At 39.9% G+C, this 22,706-nt stretch overlaps 1 protein-coding gene across 1 annotated transcript in view; it reads left to right on the forward strand.

Moving 5' to 3' along the window:
• EFCAB3 (EF-hand calcium binding domain 3) overlaps positions 1 to 22,706 on the forward strand; it is a 354,012-nt gene that overhangs the window by 20,675 nt on the left and 310,631 nt on the right. Inside the window, exons 10-19 of the mRNA XM_084748227.1 lie at positions 3,304 to 3,375; positions 8,160 to 8,597; positions 11,048 to 11,185; positions 12,276 to 12,347; positions 15,172 to 15,315; positions 16,476 to 16,550; positions 18,833 to 18,976; positions 21,269 to 21,337; positions 21,712 to 21,855; positions 22,381 to 22,452. Coding sequence (XP_084604353.1) covers positions 3,304 to 3,375; positions 8,160 to 8,597; positions 11,048 to 11,185; positions 12,276 to 12,347; positions 15,172 to 15,315; positions 16,476 to 16,550; positions 18,833 to 18,976; positions 21,269 to 21,337; positions 21,712 to 21,855; positions 22,381 to 22,452 — 1,368 coding nt within the window. The remainder of the gene's footprint in view (positions 1 to 3,303; positions 3,376 to 8,159; positions 8,598 to 11,047; positions 11,186 to 12,275; positions 12,348 to 15,171; positions 15,316 to 16,475; positions 16,551 to 18,832; positions 18,977 to 21,268; positions 21,338 to 21,711; positions 21,856 to 22,380; positions 22,453 to 22,706) is intronic.

A 22,706-nucleotide genomic window follows, 5' to 3' on the forward strand; every position in this document is an offset into this window, starting at 1 on the left:
TAAGGACCCATTCTGACTTCCTTTGACAATAAACACTGATGTAGAAATGTAAGTCAAATAAACCCTTCTCTCCAGGTTGCTTTGGTCATGATGTTTCATCACAGCAACCTTTACTAGGAAAAGGCCTTGAATTATCTGGCCTTTACTCAGATCTTCATTTTTATTTCAAAACATAATCTTGATTTTTGTGTTGCCTTAGAATTTCAGCTATATACTGTGCCTCTTCCTGCCAAATAGAAACAATTTTTTCTTGAACATTCCTCTACACACACACACACACACACACACACACACACACACACACTATCACAAAGACACTTCTTGTCTTTTAACTATTAAAATCACTCTTGCGTGTTGTGTGTACCTAAGACATGTTAGATAAACATTGTAAATATAACTTTTATTCGCCTGATATAATTGCCATCTCAGAGGCTTATTGCTGAATAAACTCACCCTTTCTAGTTCTTTCTGAACTCTGGCTGGCTGGTTCAACTCAGCTGTTCTGGATCAAAACTCTTCTGTAAGCTGACTGATTCAAACTGGTTTCTTTCAGCTTCTGACTATAGTGCTCTGCTTGGCTTCAAGCTAACTTTAGAAATTCTGGCTTCTTCTCATCCTCTGGCTCATTCTCTCTTGTTATAATAAAAGAATTGCCACACCAACCAACCTCCGTGAGAGTGCCACACCCCCAGACTGACCATGGCTAGAGACACAGTGGCCCTGGGAGCCAAACTATCATGTTTGTTTGCTTGTAAGTCAGGCTTTTTATAAGAAAAACTGTAACAACCAGGTAACCAGGTGGGAAGCAAGGAGAAGGGCAGCGCCACATCATTTTGACCAGTTAAACACAAGAAGGATCTATTATTTTCTGAGCACAATGTCCAGGTAGCTAGCAAAGCATTTTAAGCTGTTTGGCTAGGATATAGGCTTGGGGACTTTCCAGTTCCCCACTCTTTCAGGAGAAAGGAGCATAGCAGGGTGGTTTTGTTTAAGTAGAACATAAATCATTAATTTGAGCAGAACGTTCAGCAAGTATTGAGTTATAAGTACCAGGATGTTCAAGCTCCCAGGCAGGCGGAGCCCGAGAACCTGAACTTAATTCTACCTTATGATCAAAGTGGAGACTTGGAGGCAAAATGGCTTCTAATGCGCTAAAAGCGACAGCAGGTGTTAACAGAGGAGCCAGAGTTATGCTGGGGACTAAAGCAGGTCTCCACGGAGGGCCTTAGAGTCTAAGCAGGTTAATCAGCTTGCAACAGTCTTCACCTGCAACCTGTCTCTGTAAAACTTCCACGTGACACTGGCCCCTCCCTCCCTCTGTGTGCTGCTCTGCCTTAAGTCACTCTCCTCCTGTGATCTTGTCACGAGCGTTGGCCTTATCCTACCTCTGAGTCATTCTGTCCAATCTCTGAAACATCACCTTGCCTGCCCCTCAATTAGATGTCACTTTCAAGCACCTTCTACAAACTAACTTGAGCCACATTGTTTTGAGATTAACTGTGTGCAGTAAGGGGGTGTCTGTATCCCAGCCAGGAGGATTAAGTGTGTGGTGTGTCTGGATTCCAGCTGCATCTCACAGACCTAGAAGGTCTTTGGATGTGATCCCTTGCCGGGGCAGCCATGCTGCTGGATTAAAATTCCTCTACAAAGCACTCTGCCAGTGCTTATCTCCAGAGCACAGGGAAATCATCTAAATAGGCATGTTTGATGATGGAAGTTAAAACTGGGAAGTACCTAAACTGAGCAGAGAGGCAAGTTAAGTTATTTTCTCAGTGAATGAGAAATAACAGAAATTTAGTACAGAATTATGGCTCAGGAGCATAAGAAGATTGATGGAAAAATGGATGGGTAGAGGGGTCCATACAACTTAAAACTGTAGGAGCATAATTATTTTGTGATTTTTCTCATTAATTATAAATAATTGGTAGAAGTTGGTTAAAGGAGAAAGGCTTATAGGTTCTGATAGAATATATGGTTGATGATGTGAGGTCAAGTCTCTGTGGGAGCTGGGTTTGGTGTCACATGCCTGTGACCCAGTACCCGGGAGGCAGAACCATCAGGACTGCTGTGGTTTGAGGCCAGCATGCACTGTACAGCGAGCTTCAGGTCAGCTTGGGCATCTTAGTTCAAAAGCGAAGCAAAGCAAAACAAAACGAAGCAAAAATAATCTTTCACAAGTGGAAAAGTTGACTGAAGAAAGAAAAACTTCTCAGGAGCCTTTAGCGTTTGGGCAGGGGAGGGGCGGGGTCTCAGCTGCTTGGCTTAAATATTAAGGTCAAGAATGACCTTAGGAAGCAAAGACGTGGACCGCTGCTTGCAGACCGACGCTGTAGCTGCTCTTCTGTAGATGTTGTTGATTCAAAATCATTTTTTAAGTGATAGGGAGTAGATTTATGTCACATCATAACTTCCTGTCATTTGTTCAAATGTAATTTGGTCAATTATTCCAATAATTATAAAAATTCTGTAGTTTGATTAAGCTTATTAAAAAAACCCACCTTAGGTTTTCCAGGGGTAGCAGGTCTTTGAATATTTTAGTTGACTCCTTGGTATTTATACTTAGAGCTTGTTATTACTTGCTTACTTTTTAATTAAAAATTAATTAATTACATATATATGTACTTGTGTGGAAAATGTGATAATTTTATAATGAACAAACTCTTCATTTCAAGATAATCAGCATTTCCATCTCCTCATTTGTTTGTATTGGGAACTTTCAAAGTCTTAACTTTTTAGAATATTTAATAGCGTGAGCTTCCCGTTAAGAGTCAAGGAAAATAACTGAAGTACACATTCCCAAGTCTCGAGCTCAAACTCTAGAAACGGAGAAAAAGGAGTACGTGTTTTACCTGCTGTCTGTAGCAAGGTCTCAGAGAAGTTTATAAGACATTCATCAGACTGCCTAGCACAAACACCTGAAATGTGGCTGTTCCCCAGTGCTTGGCCCCTGAGCCCACCTGAAATGTGGCTGTGCCCCAGTGGTTGGCCCCTGAGCCCACCTGAAATGTGGCTGTGCCCCAGTGGTTGGCCCCCTGAGCCCACCTGAAATGTGGCTGTTCCCCAGTGCTTGGCCCCTGAGCCCACCTGAAATGTGGCTGTTCCCCAGTGCTTGGCCCCTGAGCCCACCTGAAATGTGGCTGTTCCCCAGTGGTTGGCCCCTGAGCCCACCTGAAATATGGCTGTTCCCCAGTGCTTGGCCACTGAGCCCACCTGCACTCGCTCCTGAGTCCTAGTCGCATACTATTCAGGTTGGCAGCTGTGTTCGAGCAATTGGAGTACCTTAAATCCCTCTTTCTGTTACAGGTAACCACACTGTGGACATTGGAGACGTTATATTTGTGTTGGATGAACTGCAACGACAGTATGAAGATGTTTGTAAGGGATTGCACATGGCTTTGCATTTTGTTTATAAGTAATCTTTATGTTAACTCCTAACCTACAGTTTAAAAAAACTCTTATAATGGGTAGTGAACGCCTTTTCCTAACTTCCTAACCAAGGGGACCAAACCATAACATTCTTTCCTAAAACGGAATATACACCCTAAGCCTCTCCCTGACGTTAATTCCTTACATGTTCTTGACTTTTCCTGATCTGTGTAGTTCCTCATTAAGAACATCCATTTTGACCTTTTAGTGAGTTTTATGTCACACCGTAAATTTCCTGTCATTTGTTCAAATGTAATTTGGTCAATTCCAATAATTATAAAAATTCTGTAATTTGATTAAGCTTATTTAAAAAAACCCACCTTAGGTTTTCCAGGGGTAGCAGGTCTTTGAATATTTTAGTTGACTCCTTGGTATTTATGCTTAGGGCTTGTTATTACTTGTTCACTTTTTTATTAAAAATTAATTAGTTGCATATATATGTACTTGTGTGGAAAATGTGATAATTTTATGATGAACAAACTCTTTATTTCAAGATAATCAGCATATCCATCTTCTCATTTGTTTGTATTGGGAACTTTCAAAGTCTTAACTTTTTAGAATTTTTGATAGCATGAGCTTCCTGTTATGTCCTTGGCATCACACTCTTCACACACATGTCCATCCTTCCAACATATTTATAACCATGTTAATGAATGTCTAATTCAGTATTAATGTTAGCAAACCTCTGAAAGCATGACTTATAGCTATGCTAAATAGTACCTCATGGCTGCCTTCTGTATAGCCTTAACCCCCTTCTTTGAATTAATAATTGTCACTTATTTATTTGCTTGCTTTTGTTTTTTGAGACAGGGTTTCTCTTGTAGTCCTGGCTGTCCTAGACTCGCTTTCAGGACCAGGCTGGCCTTGAACTCACAGAGATCCTCCTGCCTCTGTCTCCCCAAGTTCTGGGATTAAAGGCATGTGCCACTTTGCCAGCTGCTTGGTTTTTTGTCTGTTTGTTTTTGTTTTTCAAATATTTATTTATTTATTATTTACACAATATTCTGCCTGTATGTGTGCCTACACGCCAGAAGAGGGCACCAGATCTTATTATAGATGGTTATGAGCCACCATGTGGTTGCTGGGAATTGAACTCAGGACCTTTGGAAGAACAGCCAGTGCTCTTAACCTCTGAGCCATCTCTTCAGCACTGCTTGTTTTTTCTTAAAAAGCATTTTTACTACTGATTTGACCTCAAATGCTCTCAAGTGTCAAAAGTCATTCCTGTAAATGTGGGTGTGCCCAATATTTTGATAGCTTCGTCTTATTGAAGAAAATTGTCTTTCAGTATCCCAATACATAGGTCTAACAGCTTGCATATAGGCGAACTAATGGATTGTGTCAGCCTTTGTATCTCCTGAACCGTTTACATTCACGGCTTTCCTTTTACTTTTTTCCCTCGACTTTTTACTTCTATATTTGATTTTGTCTCTGTGTTTGATTAATGGACAAATGTTTAATTGTATTACTTGATTTTTTAAGTATATATTTTGTAAAATTAATTTTTTAGATGAATATTTCCCAAAATAATCTTTTACAAATATTCATCATTATTATAAGTATTTAGACTATTATTTCCTAGTCTGTTTAGGAGCTTTGTAGTTTAATATAGTCCCATTTATCTAATTTTGATTTTAGTATCATATAAAAATAGTTGCCCATATTAATGTCTTAAAATATTTTCCTGTTTTCTTCAAGTAGAGTCATGGTTTCAGGTCTTATATTTATGTTTTTGATCTCTTGATTTTTATATGATGAACTTCCAAATTCACTGAATTATTTTATTCTAATGTGTTGTAGTGGAGTCCTAAAGGGCTTTCTATTTGTAAGATCGTGTCATCTGAGAACAGGGACAGTTTATGCCTGCCCTCTCCAATTTAGGTGCCTCGTTTCCTTTGTTTCTTGACTGCTGTGGCTAGGATTTCCAGTGCTGTGCTGAAAAAAGTGGCCTGATCTTAAAGGAAACGTTTTCTACTTTTTAATATCAAGTGAGAAGTTGGGTAGGGGTTTGTTACATGTGGCGTTTATTGTGTTGAAGCACATTCCTTCTGCACTTACCTTGGTGGAAGGTTTTATCATTAAGTGATGTTCAATTTTATCAAATGCCTTTTGTGGGTTTATTAAAATTACCACATTATTTTTTTTATCTTTTGTATTGTTTAAAGTTTTAAGTTACATTAGTGTATTATTGTGTTTCAGTGTGGATATGCAAATGTATGTGTGTATGTGTGTGTGTGTGTGTGTGTGTGTGTGTGTGTGTGTGTGTGTGTGAGGACAGTTTGTAGATGTCAGTTCTCTCCTGCCACCATGTGGGTTCTTGGGATCAAACTCAAGTTGTCCAACTTGGTGGCAAGCACCTTCACGCACTGAGCAATCTTGCCAGGCCTCCGTAATGCTGCTAATATATATATTACATTTATAAGTTTCTCGGTGTTGAACTGTCTTTGTATTTCAGGTAAATGCTCCTTGATCATGGTGATTGATCCTTTATAGATTCTCTTGAACACAGTTACTAGTACTTGTTGGCAAGTTTTATATCTGTGGATCTGGTAACTTTTATTTCTTACCATGTGTTCTTCTGGCTCTGGTGTCAGGGTGATCCCGACCTTACATGTTTAGTGGGGCTGGAGAGAGATCGCTCAGTAGTTGAGAATACATACTGCTCTTATGGAGGATCCAAGTTTGATTCCCAGCACCTATGTTGGGTGACTCAGAACTGCCTGTGAGTCCAGGTCTAGAAGAGCCAACACCTTCTTCTGGACTCTGTGGGCACCTGTACTCACAGCACTCTCCATATGCATATAATTAAAATTTACATGAAAAATAAAATGAATTTATAATTATTTTCTTTACTTTAATTTTTTGGGAAATGTATGAAAAGAAATATATTAGTTCTTTCATGGTTTTTTGGTATTTACTAATGATACCACCACATCATGGGGTTTCCTTTGATGATACTTTTATTACGATTGATCAGTTTATTTTTTATTGGTCTACTTAAATGTTCTATCTTTTATGATTCAATTGGAAAAGTGTCTATGTTTTGTGATTTACCCATTTATAGAGTTTTCAAGTTGAAGTGTAATTTTCCATAGTAGCCACATGTGCTCATCTGTGTTTCTGTGGTATTAGTTATGTCTTCTCCCTAATATTTTTATTTATTTGAGTCGTCTATGTTTTCTCAGTTTAGTTTTTTATTTAATTTTTTTGTGGTGTAGTTAAAAAATGAAATAAAAGGAGTGCTGTTGTATACACTTGTAATCCTTGTTCCAAAGAGGTGGAGACAGATTCCTGGGGCTCACTGACAGTCAGCTGATTGTACTGGAAAACCCCAGGCCAGTGAGAGACACTGACACCCAGGTCAAGGTGTACGATACCTGAGGTTGTCCTCTGGCCTTCACTTGTGCGCATGCGCGCGCGTGCGCACAGACATGATCACATAGGCATTCCTCATAAATGTGCATATATATGCATGTACACACAACCCTAATAATGATATAACTGAGTTACATACCATCAATTATAGTATGAGACCAATCTGAACTTGTGCACTTTCATTGGAGTGTTACTTTTTCTTGTGTCTCTGTCACTACTTGGTTCTTTCAGATAAGGATTTCAAGAGCCTGGGTTGTATAGCCAAATTTGACCTTAAACTCTGAGTTCTCTTACCTCTCCCTCCCAAATGCTAGGGTTCCAGGTCTACACCACCATGCTTGGCATCTGTTGGTGTTTTGCATAAGATAGAATTGGTAGTATTTTTTCTGTTTGTCTGCGAAAGTCTTTGTACTTCATGTTGAAGAGACAGCATTGTTGAGTAAAGTATCTTAGTTGAAGCTCTTTTCTATGGCACACCAAATGTATCATGACTTTTTTTTCTTGCCTATGAAGTATCAGCTGAAATATGATGTTTGCTTACTGAAGGCTCTTTATATATTGTTTGTTTTCTTTTGCTATTTAACAATCCTCCTTTTGTATTTGCTGGTTGGCCCTTTGCCTATAATAGGTCTTGATGGTGTCTTGTTTTGGTTCAATCTTGTTGGAATCCTCAGACTTTACTGTACTTGAATATTTATATACTTCTTAAGATTTTTGAAAGCTTTGTAAAACACTATTTAAAAAAAATGTTCTCTCTCCAATGACTCCTTGATCTTGCTTTTTTAAAAATGTGTTTATTTGTTTGTAGTCTTGTGTTTTCATGCATAAGATTTCCTTCTGATCCATCACATGGATTTTTATAAGTGAATTTGTGACTTAAGACATTGCATTAATATTTTCTAGAGCTATGACTTATGTATCAAATTATTTTCACCTACAAACAGAGTATTCATGAGAATAATTATTTGGATTTATCTTGGTTAACAAAAGCCCCCCTTCTGCAGGTCCTTCCAGCTCTGCACACCGAGGATGAGGGTCTTTCTAACTCTATTTCCTTACCAGCCAGTTGTCTTTCTAATTAGGAAGTAGAGAATGGCTCAGCATAGGAGAGTATTTTAATTTAACTTTAGATTTGACTGAATGCACTTAAATGTAATAAGCTGTAAGGTTGTACTAGTTAATAGTTTGATCATTTACTCCCCAGCCCTTTGAACTTTGTCAAACTTTGTTTTATATATTGAAATAATTCATAATTTCTGACATGCCCTTTATGAGGACTTAGTTGATTTGTTTGAAATGTTGTACAAATCATACAAATAGATGAAACAGTGCAATCTCTCTCTCTCTCTCTTACTTAGCGATTATGGATGAAGCTACTTCAAGTAAAAGATCATCATATATACCAGGACATCACCTACAACATAAGAAGAAAGTCAGTTCACATTCCAGATCGATTGAACCTTTCCCATCAAAAAAGCCAAGTGCAACTCCCCTTCAATATCACAGCAAAGACTCGGAGAAACACGAGGAGCCGGAACTTAAACCATCAAAATCTTCTTTACAAGCAAGAAGATCGTCAAGCAGGACTGACAGCGATTATGTGGGAATTCAGGAAGCAAAGGTTCATGATTTGGAGTCTAAATCACCTATCTTGAAGAGTACTACCAGCCTGAATAAGCTTCCCAGCAAAAGTGATACCTCTGGTGGCTCAAAACTTCAGAAGCTAACTGTGAGAAAGCAGCCCGGCACCCCAAAACTAGTTTCATCTAAGGAAAAAGCTGCCATCAGCGCCTTAGGTCAGTACCACAGCCTGAGTCAGGCCAGCTTCCTGAGTACTTCAGTCTTTGTAGACATGAACAGCATGAGCCGATCACTGACCACTTGGGCGTTGTTCCTGGATAGTTAGCCTCCCAGTTGTCAGCCTGTGTAACCACTGCTTTTGATATGCAAACTAGCGGATATAATTCTGTGACTTGGATGATAATTCCTGGGAGACGAGAGACGTGGATCTTTGGAGCTTGCTGGCTAGACAGCTTAGCCTAAACAAAGATACCCATGCTGGTTAAGGACTGTTTCGAAAGACACGGCAGATGCGAGATGAGGAACAAGTCCTAGGGTCCACATTTGCGCGCACACAGGTCCACATACAATCCTATAACACACACATTTACACACACACACACACACACACACACACACACACGAGAGAGAGAGAGAGAGAGAGAGAGAGAGAGAGAGAGAGAGAGAGTGAGTGACAGAGAGGAGAGAAAGAAATGAGATAGAGGTAGAGAGAGACAGAGAGAGACAGAGATGAGGGAAAAAAAGGTATTTTTTTGGTAAGGATTTTTGGTTATTTGAATATGTAAGAAATCTGAAAATTTTGTTTAGAGTCCCACAATTAAAATATGTGAGGACATTCCTGGTATGTCAGGTATTATTTCTTATGGATGAAAAACATATAAAAAAGAATGACTAATACTACACTTCTTAGGTAGCTAAGGCTGTATGGTTCTCATCACAGATAATTAATGATTTCCTTTTCTGTTCTACTTCCACCAACGCAGTTCCTTGTGTGGAACTTAGTGATGCACTTCCCAGGGTCTGCTGAAGTTAGTTTGTCATCTCTGCTCTCCTTAAAAAAAAAAAAAAACAAAACCCTTTGAAAACATACTTAGTACTTAATGCAGTAGTTGAAACAAGGACTACTGAGAAACAAATGACTCATACACTAACATGTAACTCAAATAACTTAGTTGAAAAAAAGAATGTGATGCATTATGGAAGGAATATTCATTCTGATTCCTCTACTGCTGTGCTTCTGTTACTGTGTGTTCAGTAAGACTGAGAGTGCTGGGTTTGTGGAATGCGAGCGGTAAGCATTTACTACTGTCAGTGGGCAGAAGAGCTGTCTAGCTACGTAAACCAAATGATGTCACCCACCACTCCGTACCATGTTCTGTATGTAAGGAAGAATGGCATTGTTCATTTGGCACAAATAACCTCCCTAAAAATATCAGTAGTAACAGGGACTGTGACTAGTGACTGCCTCCATGACTAAGTTAAAAAAAAACAAAACAAAACAACTAAGCCTTTAAAAAAATTGACATTACATTCACAATGGTTACAATTGTAGTGAAAAACATTCCCAAATATTCTTCACCTGGTTTCCCCATGCGTTAATATCTTATATATCCAGGGCATAATGATCTAAATCAGGAACTTATAGTTGATACAACTGGCTTCTGACCTTCAAACATCATAGTTGTCTCGGGAATGCCCTTTTTCTGATCACAAACCAACCCAGGATTATACATTGCATTTAATGGCCAAGTGCCCTTAATCTTTCATTCTAGGATGTTGTCTTAGTCTTTCATGATCTTTTAAAAATATTTATTTTTATTTCATATGCATTGGTGTTTTGCCTGCATGTATGTGTGAAGGTGTCCGACCTTGGAGTTACAGACAGTTGTGAGTTGCCATGTGGGTGCTGGGAATTGAACCCGAGTCCTTTGGAAGAGCAGTCAGTACCCTTAACCGCTGAGCCATCTCTCCAGACCCTCTTTCGTGATCTTGACACTAGAAGAGCAGTGACTAGTTATTTTGTACAATTCTCCTCATTTGGATTTTGCCTTATATTTCTTTATGAATAAATTCAGGTTGCACATTTCCCCTGAATATCACAGAACTGATATTGTCCATGTGCATATGCCTTTAGGATTTTATTGTGTGGAAGTGGGCATTCAGAGCATAGTGGGGTCAATTTGTAGGAGGGAAAGAACTCTTAAAACTGTTCTTGGAGTTTAAACAAAATACATTGATGTTTTGTTGTCTTGGGTTCCTAAACTATGTTATCAGAAACAAGCAACCCTGGCCACTGGAACAAGCTGCTTCTCTGCATAGGAGTTTGTAGAGCTCTAACAGTTTTGTGTTTGATCTAAATGAAAAAGCATAACAGAAAAAGCAATCTTTCTGCCAGGTGGTAGTGAGGAGGTGAAACCTGTTCTCTGATTATTCATGATATTAGGTACAGTTGTTCATGGTGGCGCATAGCTATAACCCTATCATTCAGGAGGTCAGGGTTGGTGTACAAGGTCTAGGCTAGTCTGGCTGTGTAGAAGGTATTAGTCAAGTCCAAGATGCATAATGCGATTCTGTCTTGAAACATATAAAATAAAAACAACAATATGATTTTGGTAGCCATCATTGCTTTCGATACTTATAACCACTCCACATTCTGTGTGTTTAGAAAATGTCCATGACACTATCAATAAACTCCAAGGAAGTTACATTTCTCCAGAAGAACTTCAGTCCGCACTTCCCTCGGTAGGGGTTACTATATCGGAAAAAGACTTCCAGAAGATCATGCCCGAGGCCACTGAAACCGGTGAGAGCTGGCTAACTCTAAACTTTTGAGAAAGTTATTTTTTTGTGGAGTAAAAATCTGGGGGGAATTTCTCTTACTGAAGAATGGAACAGAACGGGCCATTCTAAAGATTAAGAAAGAACAGATGGGGCGGGGGCGGAGGAGATGGCTCAGTGGATAAAGCTCTTGCTGTTTAACTCTGAGGCCTTGAGTTTGGATCCCTCCAGCTCCATAAAAGCTGGGGAGACATGGGGGTGTGTGATCTTATGCCTCGGTATTAGAGAGTTGGTTTTTTTTTTTAAATCAGTAATTAAGAGTCATCTCCTGTAGAATCTCATCTTGGGAGAGAAAAGAAAGAATATATTATTTTTTTTCCGGAAAGAATGACTTGGGAATAACATAATATTAAGAATGAAATTTCAGAATCTGGGCATCATTTCTTGTATGCGATAACCATTAAAAAAAGGCAGAGTCTGTGTCTTACTTATTTTTGTCTCCTTGATAACTAATATGGCTTATGGCACTAATATGCCCCAGTGATTGTTAAGATTATATATATGTATAATATATACATAATTATATATATCTAACTTATTTAACTATATATGTGTATATACATGCTCTATTTATAATATATGTGAATGAATAACAATTAGTAAACAAAAAAGGCCATAAATTTGAAGAAGACCAGGAAGGCGTGTATGAGAAGGCCTGGGAGAAAGAGAGGGAGAAATATAATTAAATTTTGATCTCATAAGTATCAAAAAGGGGCAGGCGTGGTGGTACATACCTTTAATCCCAGCATTCGGGAGGCAGAGGGAGGTGGATTTCTGTGAGTTCGAGGCCAGCCTAGTCTACAAAGCGAGTCCAGGACAGCCAAGTCTAACACAGAGAGACCCTGTCTTGAAAAACAAACAAACAAAAATCAAAAAGAGAAAATGATATGGGCTGACCTATTTCAGAAAGACCCATTTCATGTCTTTATATGAAGGTAAAATAGGATGGGAAATTCAGAATCAAGTCAGTTTTTTCTCTTAATTTAATAAAAATGAAAATATACTTTTAATGTAAAATATATTAGAATGTGTAATTTAAATTCTTTATTTTACAGAAAGTAGAATGGTGAATTTAGATGACTTTATTGTGGCAGTCTCCAAGGAGCACAATTTTTCTGAATATGATGGTAGGTAGAAATTTTGATTTAAAAAACGACTTAGAGGAAAAACAATTAGGTTGAAAAGAAGAAGATCGCATAGGCTGTGGTGAACTTGCTTCTGTGGGGCATGGCAGAGCATACCTTTCTATTCCCACAGTTGGAAGGCTGAAGCAGGAAGATGGAAAATTCCAGGCTGAGTTACATAGCTTGTCTCCACACAAACAAAACAGCTAGAGCCCAAAATGAAACAAAAATAAGCCAGAACAAAACGAAAAAGTGGACTTGCTTTGAGAGAGACACTCACAGCCACCATGCTAGACACTGACTGCTGTGTGACTCTTGGGCAAGTCAGCAGCCAGCTTGTAAGAACTTGCTGTCTCAGGGCAACACAGCTAACTTGCCCGTCTCATAGAGTTGTCCTCTCAAATTTTATAAAGCCCAAGTGCTAAACAGAAGCCCTGTCATGCGAGCAGCAGCAAGGAGAGCGAATGGTTAATTAGTCTCATCGTTTAGGAGTTGATTTTCAACTGTTCACAAGGAACTTGTTTGAATATAGTACTGATATGGTTTTCTTTTGTTTTAGAACATTTTGTGAAGCACTTACTCGGTTGAAATGTTGTAAATTGTGTTAGCTCGTTGAGAGGTCCATACACTGTGTTTTGGTTATATTCACCCTCACCTACCAGCTCCTCTCAGATCCACACCACTTCACTACTCACTGACTTTTGTGTCCCTTTAAAAAAAATACCTTCAAACAACACCTTCAAGACCAATTCATGTTGGCCAGCTATTCTGGCGTGTGTGGTCTTCCAGCGGAGCATGGCCAGTCATCTCACTAGGAGCTACACTCTTTGAGAGGACGGTGCCTCCTCCTCGCCACAGCAGCCAACATGTTAATAGCTGTGGGGCTAGGGCTGGGACTGTGTATCCAGCTTCGCCCTCTGTGCTGGGATTTGGCCTGGCTTGGGCTTGCACAGCTTTTGTGCTGCTGTAACTGTTATGGGTTCACATCTGCAGTGGCCCAGTTGTGTTCAGAAGACAGTGTTCCCCGTCGTCGACCATCGCCTCTGGCTCTCATACTCTTTTCCATCGCTTCCACAGTGATCCCCTAGCCTCTGGAGGAGGGCACATGGTGTCTGTGTTCCATTTAGGGCTGAGCGTTCTGTGGTCACTTGTTCTCTGCGTCTTGGCCAGTTGGTCTCCGTGCTGGTTGCCATCTAACCTATTAACCTCTTTAAAATTTGTTCTCACTTGCCCCTCCTTCCATCCCTCCCAGAGTCCCCCTTCCATACTCATCCGACTTTGTGTCCACTTTTAAAAAATACTCACCGAATATACTTGATACTGCCATATACCCTTGAATGTGTGGCCTTCCACTGGAGCGTGCTCAACTGACTTTTTTTTTTCCTGACACAATTTCTCTGTGTAGCCCTGGCTGTCCTAGAACTTGCTCTGTAGAGCAAGCTGGCCTTGAACTCAAACCTGCCGGCCTCTGCCTCCCGAGTGCTGGGATTGAAGGCGTGCGCCACCACGTCCAGCTGCTCAGCCCACGCTTAAAGGAAATTGACCCTCGCTTTCTCAGCTTCTATTAATCCCCAGCCGTTCTGTAGCCGAGAGAAGTGCAGAGGATGAGATACTTTGAGATGCCCGGCCCTAAATGGGGCGTCTGTACCATATCCCCTTTCCCCACAGTTCAGAGGCAGGGGCAGAAAGAATTTAAGAGGCAGAGGTGGCTTGTGATGACCAGGAATCCGTGTTTTCGGGACATTGCAGAGCAACAGCACAAATGAACTAACAGCAGGGAGACAGCAGACACAAGACATGTTCCAAGCACAAGCCAGACAAAATCCCAGTGTGGAGAGAGGGGCAGGCATGGAAGCCTGTGTAGTTTGCAAGAATTTCTCTTAAGAATGTTTTCAAAGCCTGTTATAGTGGCACACACCTTTAATGTCAGCACTCAGGAGGCAGAGGCAGGTGGATCGCTGTGAATTCAAGGCCAGCCTGCTCTATACAGTTAGTTCCCGGGACACTTAGGGCTACATAGTGAGACTATGTCTCAAAAAAGAAAAAGCAACACTTTCATTGAAGCACAAATTTAGCAATTTAAATTTAACAAAGGTAACTCCACCCAAATTAATATAATATAGATTCCAAGGTATCATAAAAGAGATGTAGAATAATTATTTCTAAGTAATCATATTTATATTTACAGAAGATTAAATGAACCAAACTATACATTCCCATAAAACACTATCTCAATTATCATTAAAGATTGCTGCTTATGTCTCTGCTAGTATGAAATGAACCACCATAGAATCTTGTTGAATTAAGTAGGACATCACTTTTACTACTGAAAATATATATAGATTTTTTGCTTATATATATATATATATTAGTGATGTCAATATGATTAAGTTGGCATATCATATTAGGAATGACACAGCAAAGTAGAATATTTTTGACTCATTCTGAAGTTTGGGGGTTGGAGATACAGCTTAGTCAGTAGAGTGTTTGCTTCGCATGTGCATGGCCCTGGGTTCAATCCCCAGCATTTCATAAACCATGCACAGTGGTGGAACATCAGGAGTCCAGGGTTATCCTGAGTTACAAATGGGGGTTTGATGCCAGCCTGGGCTATGTGAGACTCCATCCTCAAACAACAAAACCAGAACAAACAAAAGTCCCGTAAAGCATTCTGGTTATGCAATTACTATGCAACGTGTCTAAAGTGATTTGTATTTTTGTTTAATATTGGACCTAACTTTCATCTTAATACATGTGTTTGGTTTTTTTTGTTGTTGTTGTTTAAAGTTGACTTAATTCTAATATGAGCAAATTGGTTTATTTTCAGCACTGAAAGATGCCATTAAAACCATTAATAAAATTCAGGATGAAAATGTTGCTTATGAGGATCTGGAGACTTGTCTTCAAAGTCTTGGAATTTACCTTCCTAAGTCAGAACTACAGAAGATCAAAGAATTAGCTAAAATTGATGGTAAATGATACATTTTCAAGGAAACTTCTCTCCATAATAATGACTTTATTGCATGGTCAGAAAGAGTATTAAATTAGCAGTGAAAGTTCAAAACCACAGTGAAGTGCTGAAATTCTGTCATCTAGAAGTAGCCAGCATCCGCAGTCTTTTCAGACACCTTTCCCGAGGTACAGCTGCAAAGGAAAAGAAGCAACATTCGGAACTTGCTGCCTGACAAGGTGGAAGGCAGGGCACAAGGCACTGAGAGGGGCAGAGGTGCCTCCTTTGCGTCAAAGCCCTCAGCTCACAGCAAAGGCTTACTGATTTGTGGGATCAGTGCTCATGTGACTGAGCAAGGACTTTCCTTAAGGGAGAGCTAGAGGTGGGCTAGTCAAGCAAGTGGGTTCCACATGGAAGAATGAATTTCAAGGATACTGCATGAGAGTTTATTCCAACATTCTATGTTGTATAAATTTATTATACTCATAATAAAAAAGAGCAGGGAAATATAATTTGTGTAACACTTGTATAGAGAACATATGCCTTTGCTTGGGTAGTGAGGATGATCAGGATGGGAACATGGTCTCTGTTGATAGGTCCAGAGATGGAAAACCGTCAGTTCTCCCATACAACGCCAGTTAGCTTTGGGCACGAGCTGAGATCTGGGAAGGCTGAGGGTGCTCTGGCCAGACATTAGGTTGTCTAAAGAAATTCCAAATTCAGGCTTTTATGAGCCAATTCTAATATTTTTATGAATTACCAAAGTCCAAGATTAACTAAAACACCCCTAAAACATGTATGTGGAGGTATGCATGTGTGGATTTACTTTCCTTGAAAAGAATTATAATTTTAGTAGTGTATGTGAAAGTGGCACAGGCAAAGCGAAACCGATAAAGGAACCAACATAAGGAACTCCTAAACATGTCCATGAGCACACACGGACACCGTGGGATGTGAGGTAACATAAACTTAAAGTTAAAATACTGCGTACTATTTTGAGCAACTTTCTTTTAAGTGTTTCATTTCTGACTCCAAATTGAGTTGCTTTTTCTCTCTCTAGACGTATATGTTAGTGATTAGTATTCTATGAATGGATCTCATTATACCTTCACAGAATTTGGTATTTGACATAATAATTTACTATGTGAAGATACTAAAGAAGATGTTTCTTTTCCCTTTAGAAACAAAACCCGTGAATTTTAAAGATTTTCTTGATACCATGATGAAGAACACGGAATCCTTCTCTAAAAATTTATGTATGTATGAGTGCTGCTGATGCCTTGTGTTTCTTGTGAGCCAAATGGTCTGAAAGATTTTAGGTGATAACCATTATGAGATGCTGAAAGAACTAGTGATCTCGACAGGTCATCGGGCAACAAATGCCTAACTTGGTGCTCCTAACTTTGGCCGTAATCTTTTCCTGACTGAGTCTTATTTCTAGAATAATTTCCACATGCAGGTGAACGGAGCGCTATAAGTCTTCTTTTGACCTTCACACTTACTGAAGATGGAACCATGCGTGTCACGTGAATTGGTGGTGGTGGTGGTGGTGGTGGGGTTGAAAATATCTTCTTACTCTGAGAAAGTCATGCTGTTTAGAATCTGAAAACTAGCTTTCAGAGGTTTTGGTTTCAGCTGTTTTACCAGCGTTTCCTTCAATCTTCTAACCTATTTAATACCATTCAAGAATCACTAATGTGTATTTCAAGCTGTCAGTAAACTAACATGAGCTGGTATTTGGCACTGTGAAACTCAATAGAGAGAAAAGTAAGGTTAGAATAATCTATTGAACAATATTTAATTATATAGATATCGATATATGGATATATATGTTTGTATCTGGGGTGAGGATTGGTAATGTGCACACAAGCATGGTTCACTGTAGAGGCCGGAAGCAGACTTTGGGTCCCCTGGCACTCACTCTGAAACAACTGTTCAAGATCCCCGTCCTGCCCTCTCCAGCCCTGTCCCAGCTCCCGGCCAGCTCAGGGATAGCTACTGGCTTTGCCATTGTGTGGACAATAGATTGCCTCAGTTTTGATCTTGTTAAAGTATTTCCCAGTGTTTCCCAAGTTTTTCTCTTCACATATAAAATTTCAATTTTCTGGGAATTGTTTTTATAATAAGTGAGGTCAGGGTCCAACTAAACATATTTCTCGTAAAGATGGTGAACTGCATGCCACCCTGATGCTAAATCTTGGTTTAGCATCATGCGAATGAATGTCTGACATTCACAGGTGGTAATCTTGGGCTTTAGATTATCAGGAAAAACTTCCCTGGTCTAGTTCTAAAGTAGAGTTTAAGCTTAAAAAAAAAAAACCCTGAAAAAAAAAAAGCAGCCAGTTTATCTGTGCTTCCTGCTTGGTCTTGCTCACTGGCTGCTACTGTGGCAGTTGATTTTTAAGTATCAGCAGGACCCCAGACTCCATTCTGCGTCCCATCCTCTAAGGTTCTCTCAGAGTAGTCTTACTGCTTTAAACGGTCCCCGTACCCACTGACTCCCGGTTCGTCTCTGACTCCTCTCCGGTAGACTTCTTCTTCCTGTGGGAACCTGTGCGCATGCCACTATCCGTTTCTCAGGACTCAGTGGCCCAATCTCTTTATCCTTCTTTTTAATTCTTCATTCAACACATTTTCATTCTCAAAATATTATCTTGATTTGTCCCCTTCTCATATTTTCATTACTGTTAACCTTGTCACAGCAGCCAGCATCTTTGTCACTGAACCACTGAAGACTCTTCCTGTGTGATCTTCCCGAGAGTCCGTTCTTTCTATAATATGCAAGAAGACAGTCTCACCCTCCTGTTTAAAACACGCCAAGGATTTTTTTGTTTTTCAATTGTGCTAAAAAGAAAACTTTCAATATAGGAGGAAGGAGCTAGGGAAGAATTTTGAGAAAGACATGGAGTGAAAACTTGGCTTCATTGTTTTGAAAAATTGGCAACAGGGGACAGGAAAGATGGCTCAGCTGTCAAGGATGCTTGGTGCTCTTGTAGAGGACCCAAGTTGGGTTCCCAGCCAACCTACCCTGGATACCTCACAACCACCCTCCACTGCAGCTCCAGAGGATCTGACATCCTCTCCTGCATTCTGTGGGTACCTTCCCACAAACTTACATACATGTAGACATAATTACAACTAAGATTTTTAACATCTTTTGTAATGTTTGGGAACTCAGACTTTTATAGATCTAAAGTTCAAGGAAAATAATTAAGGTGCTGAAGACTGTCCTCAGGCCCCTGAGCATGCTGGGAAGCTGCTCCATGGATCAACATTCCCAGTTAGGGAGTTATTTTTTGGTGATTACCTAGCATGAGGAAGTTCCATATTCTTGAAATAGTTCAGTAACTTCTAAGACATATTATAACAGGTTAAATAGTTTATTGTCTTGAGGCTTGAAATTTGGGTATTCATTTGTGCTATACTTGATGTTTATCTTAACCCCCAAATCCTAACTGTTAACAATTTCAAATACACTTAGCTGTGTTAATATCTTGGATAAATATGTTATAAACCTTGTGTCTTCACCATGGTGCAGTGTTGCCGGAAACTATTGAGCTGCTGAACAATCTCAGCAAGGACCAGATGGATATTTCTTCTCTATGGGACAGGCTGTCCAATCAGAATAGTCATCTAAAAAAGGACGAATTCTTAGACGCAGTGAACTTAACAACAGTTGATGGTGGGTACTTCAAATATCAAATTAAGAGGTATCCAAGGATAAAACTTTGGCGTCTGTTTTCAGTGCTAATCAGCCAAATAGATATAAAGTGGGATCTCACTGTGAGTTCCAATTTGTGTCTTTCTCATGCTTAGAATATTTTTTTTTTTTTTACTCATCTGTGAGCTACCTGTGTATTTGCTAGGGGGACAATATCTATTCAGGACTTTCCCCCATTCAACACATGTTTTCTTGTTATTAAGTATCTTGAGTGCGTTATATATTTTGGATAGTAGACTTCTTATCCAATATATGATTTGAAAATTTTCTCTCAATCATGGATGAGTGGTTGCTAGCTCCCTGCCTCCGAGTGTGGTGTGTCTGTCTGTCTGTCTCTTGCTCACTCTGGCTGTCATTGTTCCGACAACTCCCCCTTTTTAGTGCAGTCTTATTTGTCTACTTTTTCTCTAGAACCTTCATGGCCAGCAGAGTGACAGTGTGCAGGAGGCAGGAACACGCTCAGCTCAGCATGGCTCAGTAGCCAGTGTTGTTTCAGTTTTGGGAGTCTGACCCCCCAAGTGGTTTTATTCTAGGCATTTTTAAACACAGTGCAATTTGGGGAAAACTTTTCAGGTGATAATTAGCTCAATCCTGTGTGCACAACAAGGCAGACACAAATCTCCTTAAGGAAGAAAGTAAGCAAAATACAGATCAGACAGGACTACATCAATACTGTTTGCAAAGTCCATAAAGATAGGCTCTATAGGTTGACCGAGGGAAACAAGTTTACCATTAGTGTCTAGGAGAGAGTTCAGTGGCAGGAAAGTGTCTAGCCACACTGATAGTGCGAAGGTCATCAGGCTAGAAAGCATCGCTGCTCCAGTATTCTGGGCGGATAACAGGTATTGCATTGCTTCCCCTGAGGGAACAGCCCTGTGAGCTAACATTCCGGGCTCCCCTAGTGCTTATGTGTGAGCACAAGGACCTCTGTGCCTCCTACAGAGTCAGATCTCAGTGAGGTGGCGTGTCTAACAGTTGGAATGATAATACATGGACTTAGGAACTATGAAGAAGTTTATATTGTTTGGCTGTTGTACATAAATCATCCGTATCTATTTTTATTTTAATACTTTCAAGTTGTATATAGTATGTTACCAGTGAGAACAGACGGAGAGATTGTGAAATCTGAGATCTGCTTGAGGCAGGGAGTGCCATAGCCTGTGCATGTCATCCCAGCATATTTGAGTGGTTGAAGTAAGAAGATTAAAAAGGCCAGCCTGGGCTACATAGTGAGTTCAAGCCAGCATGTACTACTTAGCAAGAACCTGTCTTCTTTTAAAAAAAGATTTATTTATTTATTATATGTACAGTGTTCTTTGCCTGCACACCAGAAGATGGCATGAGATCACATATAAGTGGTTGTGAGCCACCATGTGGTTGCTGGGATTGAACTCAGGACCTCTGAAAGAGCAGTCAGTGCTCTTAACTGCTGAGCTATCTCTCCAGCCCCATAAGACCCTGTCTTAAAAAAAACAAAAAACAAAAAACAAAAAAAATCAAAAAAATCAAAACCAAAAAACCTCCCCAAATATCTGTTCAAATTTTATGGTAACATTTTATTATTACATTAGCCAAAATAGTTGACAGACTTAGTGGCAAAGTCTTTGTTGTTAGGTAGGATTCTGGGTATTTCTATAAGAAACAGGAAACAGTACTGCAGTATAGGAATGTGATTCTATTATGGAGTTCCTAGGAAGTCAAACGCTAGCTTAAAACATATGCAGGATAAAAGGCAAGACGTCATTTTTGTAGCTTGCCCTGCATGGGGATGCGCCTTGCTGGCGGCCATGCTTTCTTCTAGCTAACAACATCTGAAGCTCTGGACGAAGCTTCCCTGATGGCAGTTAGGAAACAAAATTGCTTCTGTCTCCATGTTTGTCTCTTGACATGTAATCTGGTGGTTGCCTGCTCTTGCCCAAATAAAGAGGTGTCAGAGATTGTCAGATTTTATGGTCAAAGAGCCTTTCAGTTTGCCACAGAATTTTCTTCCTCAGGCAAAGCCTAAACTAAGGTTGAGATCTATCTCTCATTTTTATTTAGGGCTCTAGCTACATTTTACATGACTATGGATCACATGGTTTCTCTTAACTGATGGAAGTTGAGACCTCATTTTAAATTCTATAGTCTTTTCATTCATTCCATAAATCAACCTGTTACTAAACACTGTGATTCTTCAGCATATACCAAATGATTCCATTCTTATAGATCGCTCCATTGGCTCTGACTTCTATTAACATGTTTTTCTCACAAAAGGTGACAAAGTACAACTTGAAGAATTTTCAAGAGTGGTAAAGGATATGCACGACGCCTTAAGGCTAAGAGGTAAATACGGTCCTAAGTGGGGTGGGGCGATGACTCCGAGGCCACCGTGCTGCCAGGCAAGCCTGAGACTCTCAGCCTGGATCCTTAGAGCCCACATAAATGCCAGGTAGGCATGGCAGCTGCCCGTAACGCTAACTCTTAGAAGGCAGAAACCTGGGACACTCAGGGCAGGCTGCCTAGGTGGATTCTGATTTCAGTGGAGACTCTGCCTCAGTGAATGCAGAAAACACTACCATCACCTGCTGAACTGTCTTGAGACCCTGAACCCACAACTTAATAGTCAACCATGAATCACACAGACAAAAGCCTTTGCTAGTCTGTTTTTGAAACCTGAGATCAGTTCAGTGATCAAATATCTTCTTATCTATTTCTAGAGCTGCAGAATATCGCGTCAGCTCTCAGTTCCCTCGATGGTGAGAAGGTAGCCAGGAAGCAGTTGGAGGATTTCCTGCAGGATCTTGGGATTACATTATTTAAAGACGAAGTGGAGAAAATCCTTCAATCAGACATTGTTTCTGGTGAGCATTTGGACTGTTCTTGGGCTTTAGGAAGTATGTTGGTTTGCTTTGCTATTTTGTCTTTTTGTCTTTTTATGTGTGTTCATGTCTAGAGATGTTTGGTTATGTTTCTGAAGATATTATCTTTAAAAAGGAGCTTTCCATTTAAAGATCTCTTTTGCTGTTTAAAGAATACGTTTAAGAAGCAAGCCTGAGGTTTTGGGGAGCGCGCTTGTTAAAATCCTTCTGCTCACAGGCACTGTGGTTCTTTCAGTGAGGAGTGGCTTGAGAATTCAGACTGAATAGAAATGCTGCTTTGCCGCTTTGGGCCAAGTGAAGTTGCAGGCCTCTCTTTGTACTTTCACTGCATTTCAGGCCACAGCCTTGTAGGGCTGTGGTAAGAAATAAAGGTTGGCAATGAGTCCAAATGTACCTTGTAAATAGTGTTTAAAAATTTTATTTTTAAGAAACATTTATCTTGATACTAATTTTTGTAAATTACCTTGTCTAGGAATTCTTATTTTTCACTTTTTTTTTTCCTTGTAGAAGACAGCATGGTGAATGTTAAAGACTGTATAGAAGCATTGAGAGACACTTCAAAATTTTCTAACTTCACTGGTAAGAGCTTTATGGTAAAACTGTTACAAAGGCAACACTCGGGGCCTCTCTGAGGCCATTTGGTTAAGCATGTATTTAATGTTTAGTCTCTCCAATATTTGTTATGGTTTTTCCCCTCTAAAACTCCTGCCAAATGTGTGCGAAGAGGGAAAAAGCTCACCTGAGTGTGGTGATTCGAGGTGGGGTCTTGGGAGCTGATTCAGATTGATATGGTCATCCAGGTGGAGTCCTCATGGTTGACTCCTGGGGGCTCA

Source organism: Acomys minous, assembly GCF_964271855.1.
Source record: "Acomys minous genome assembly, chromosome: 12".
NCBI lineage: Eukaryota > Metazoa > Chordata > Mammalia > Rodentia > Muridae > Acomys > Acomys minous.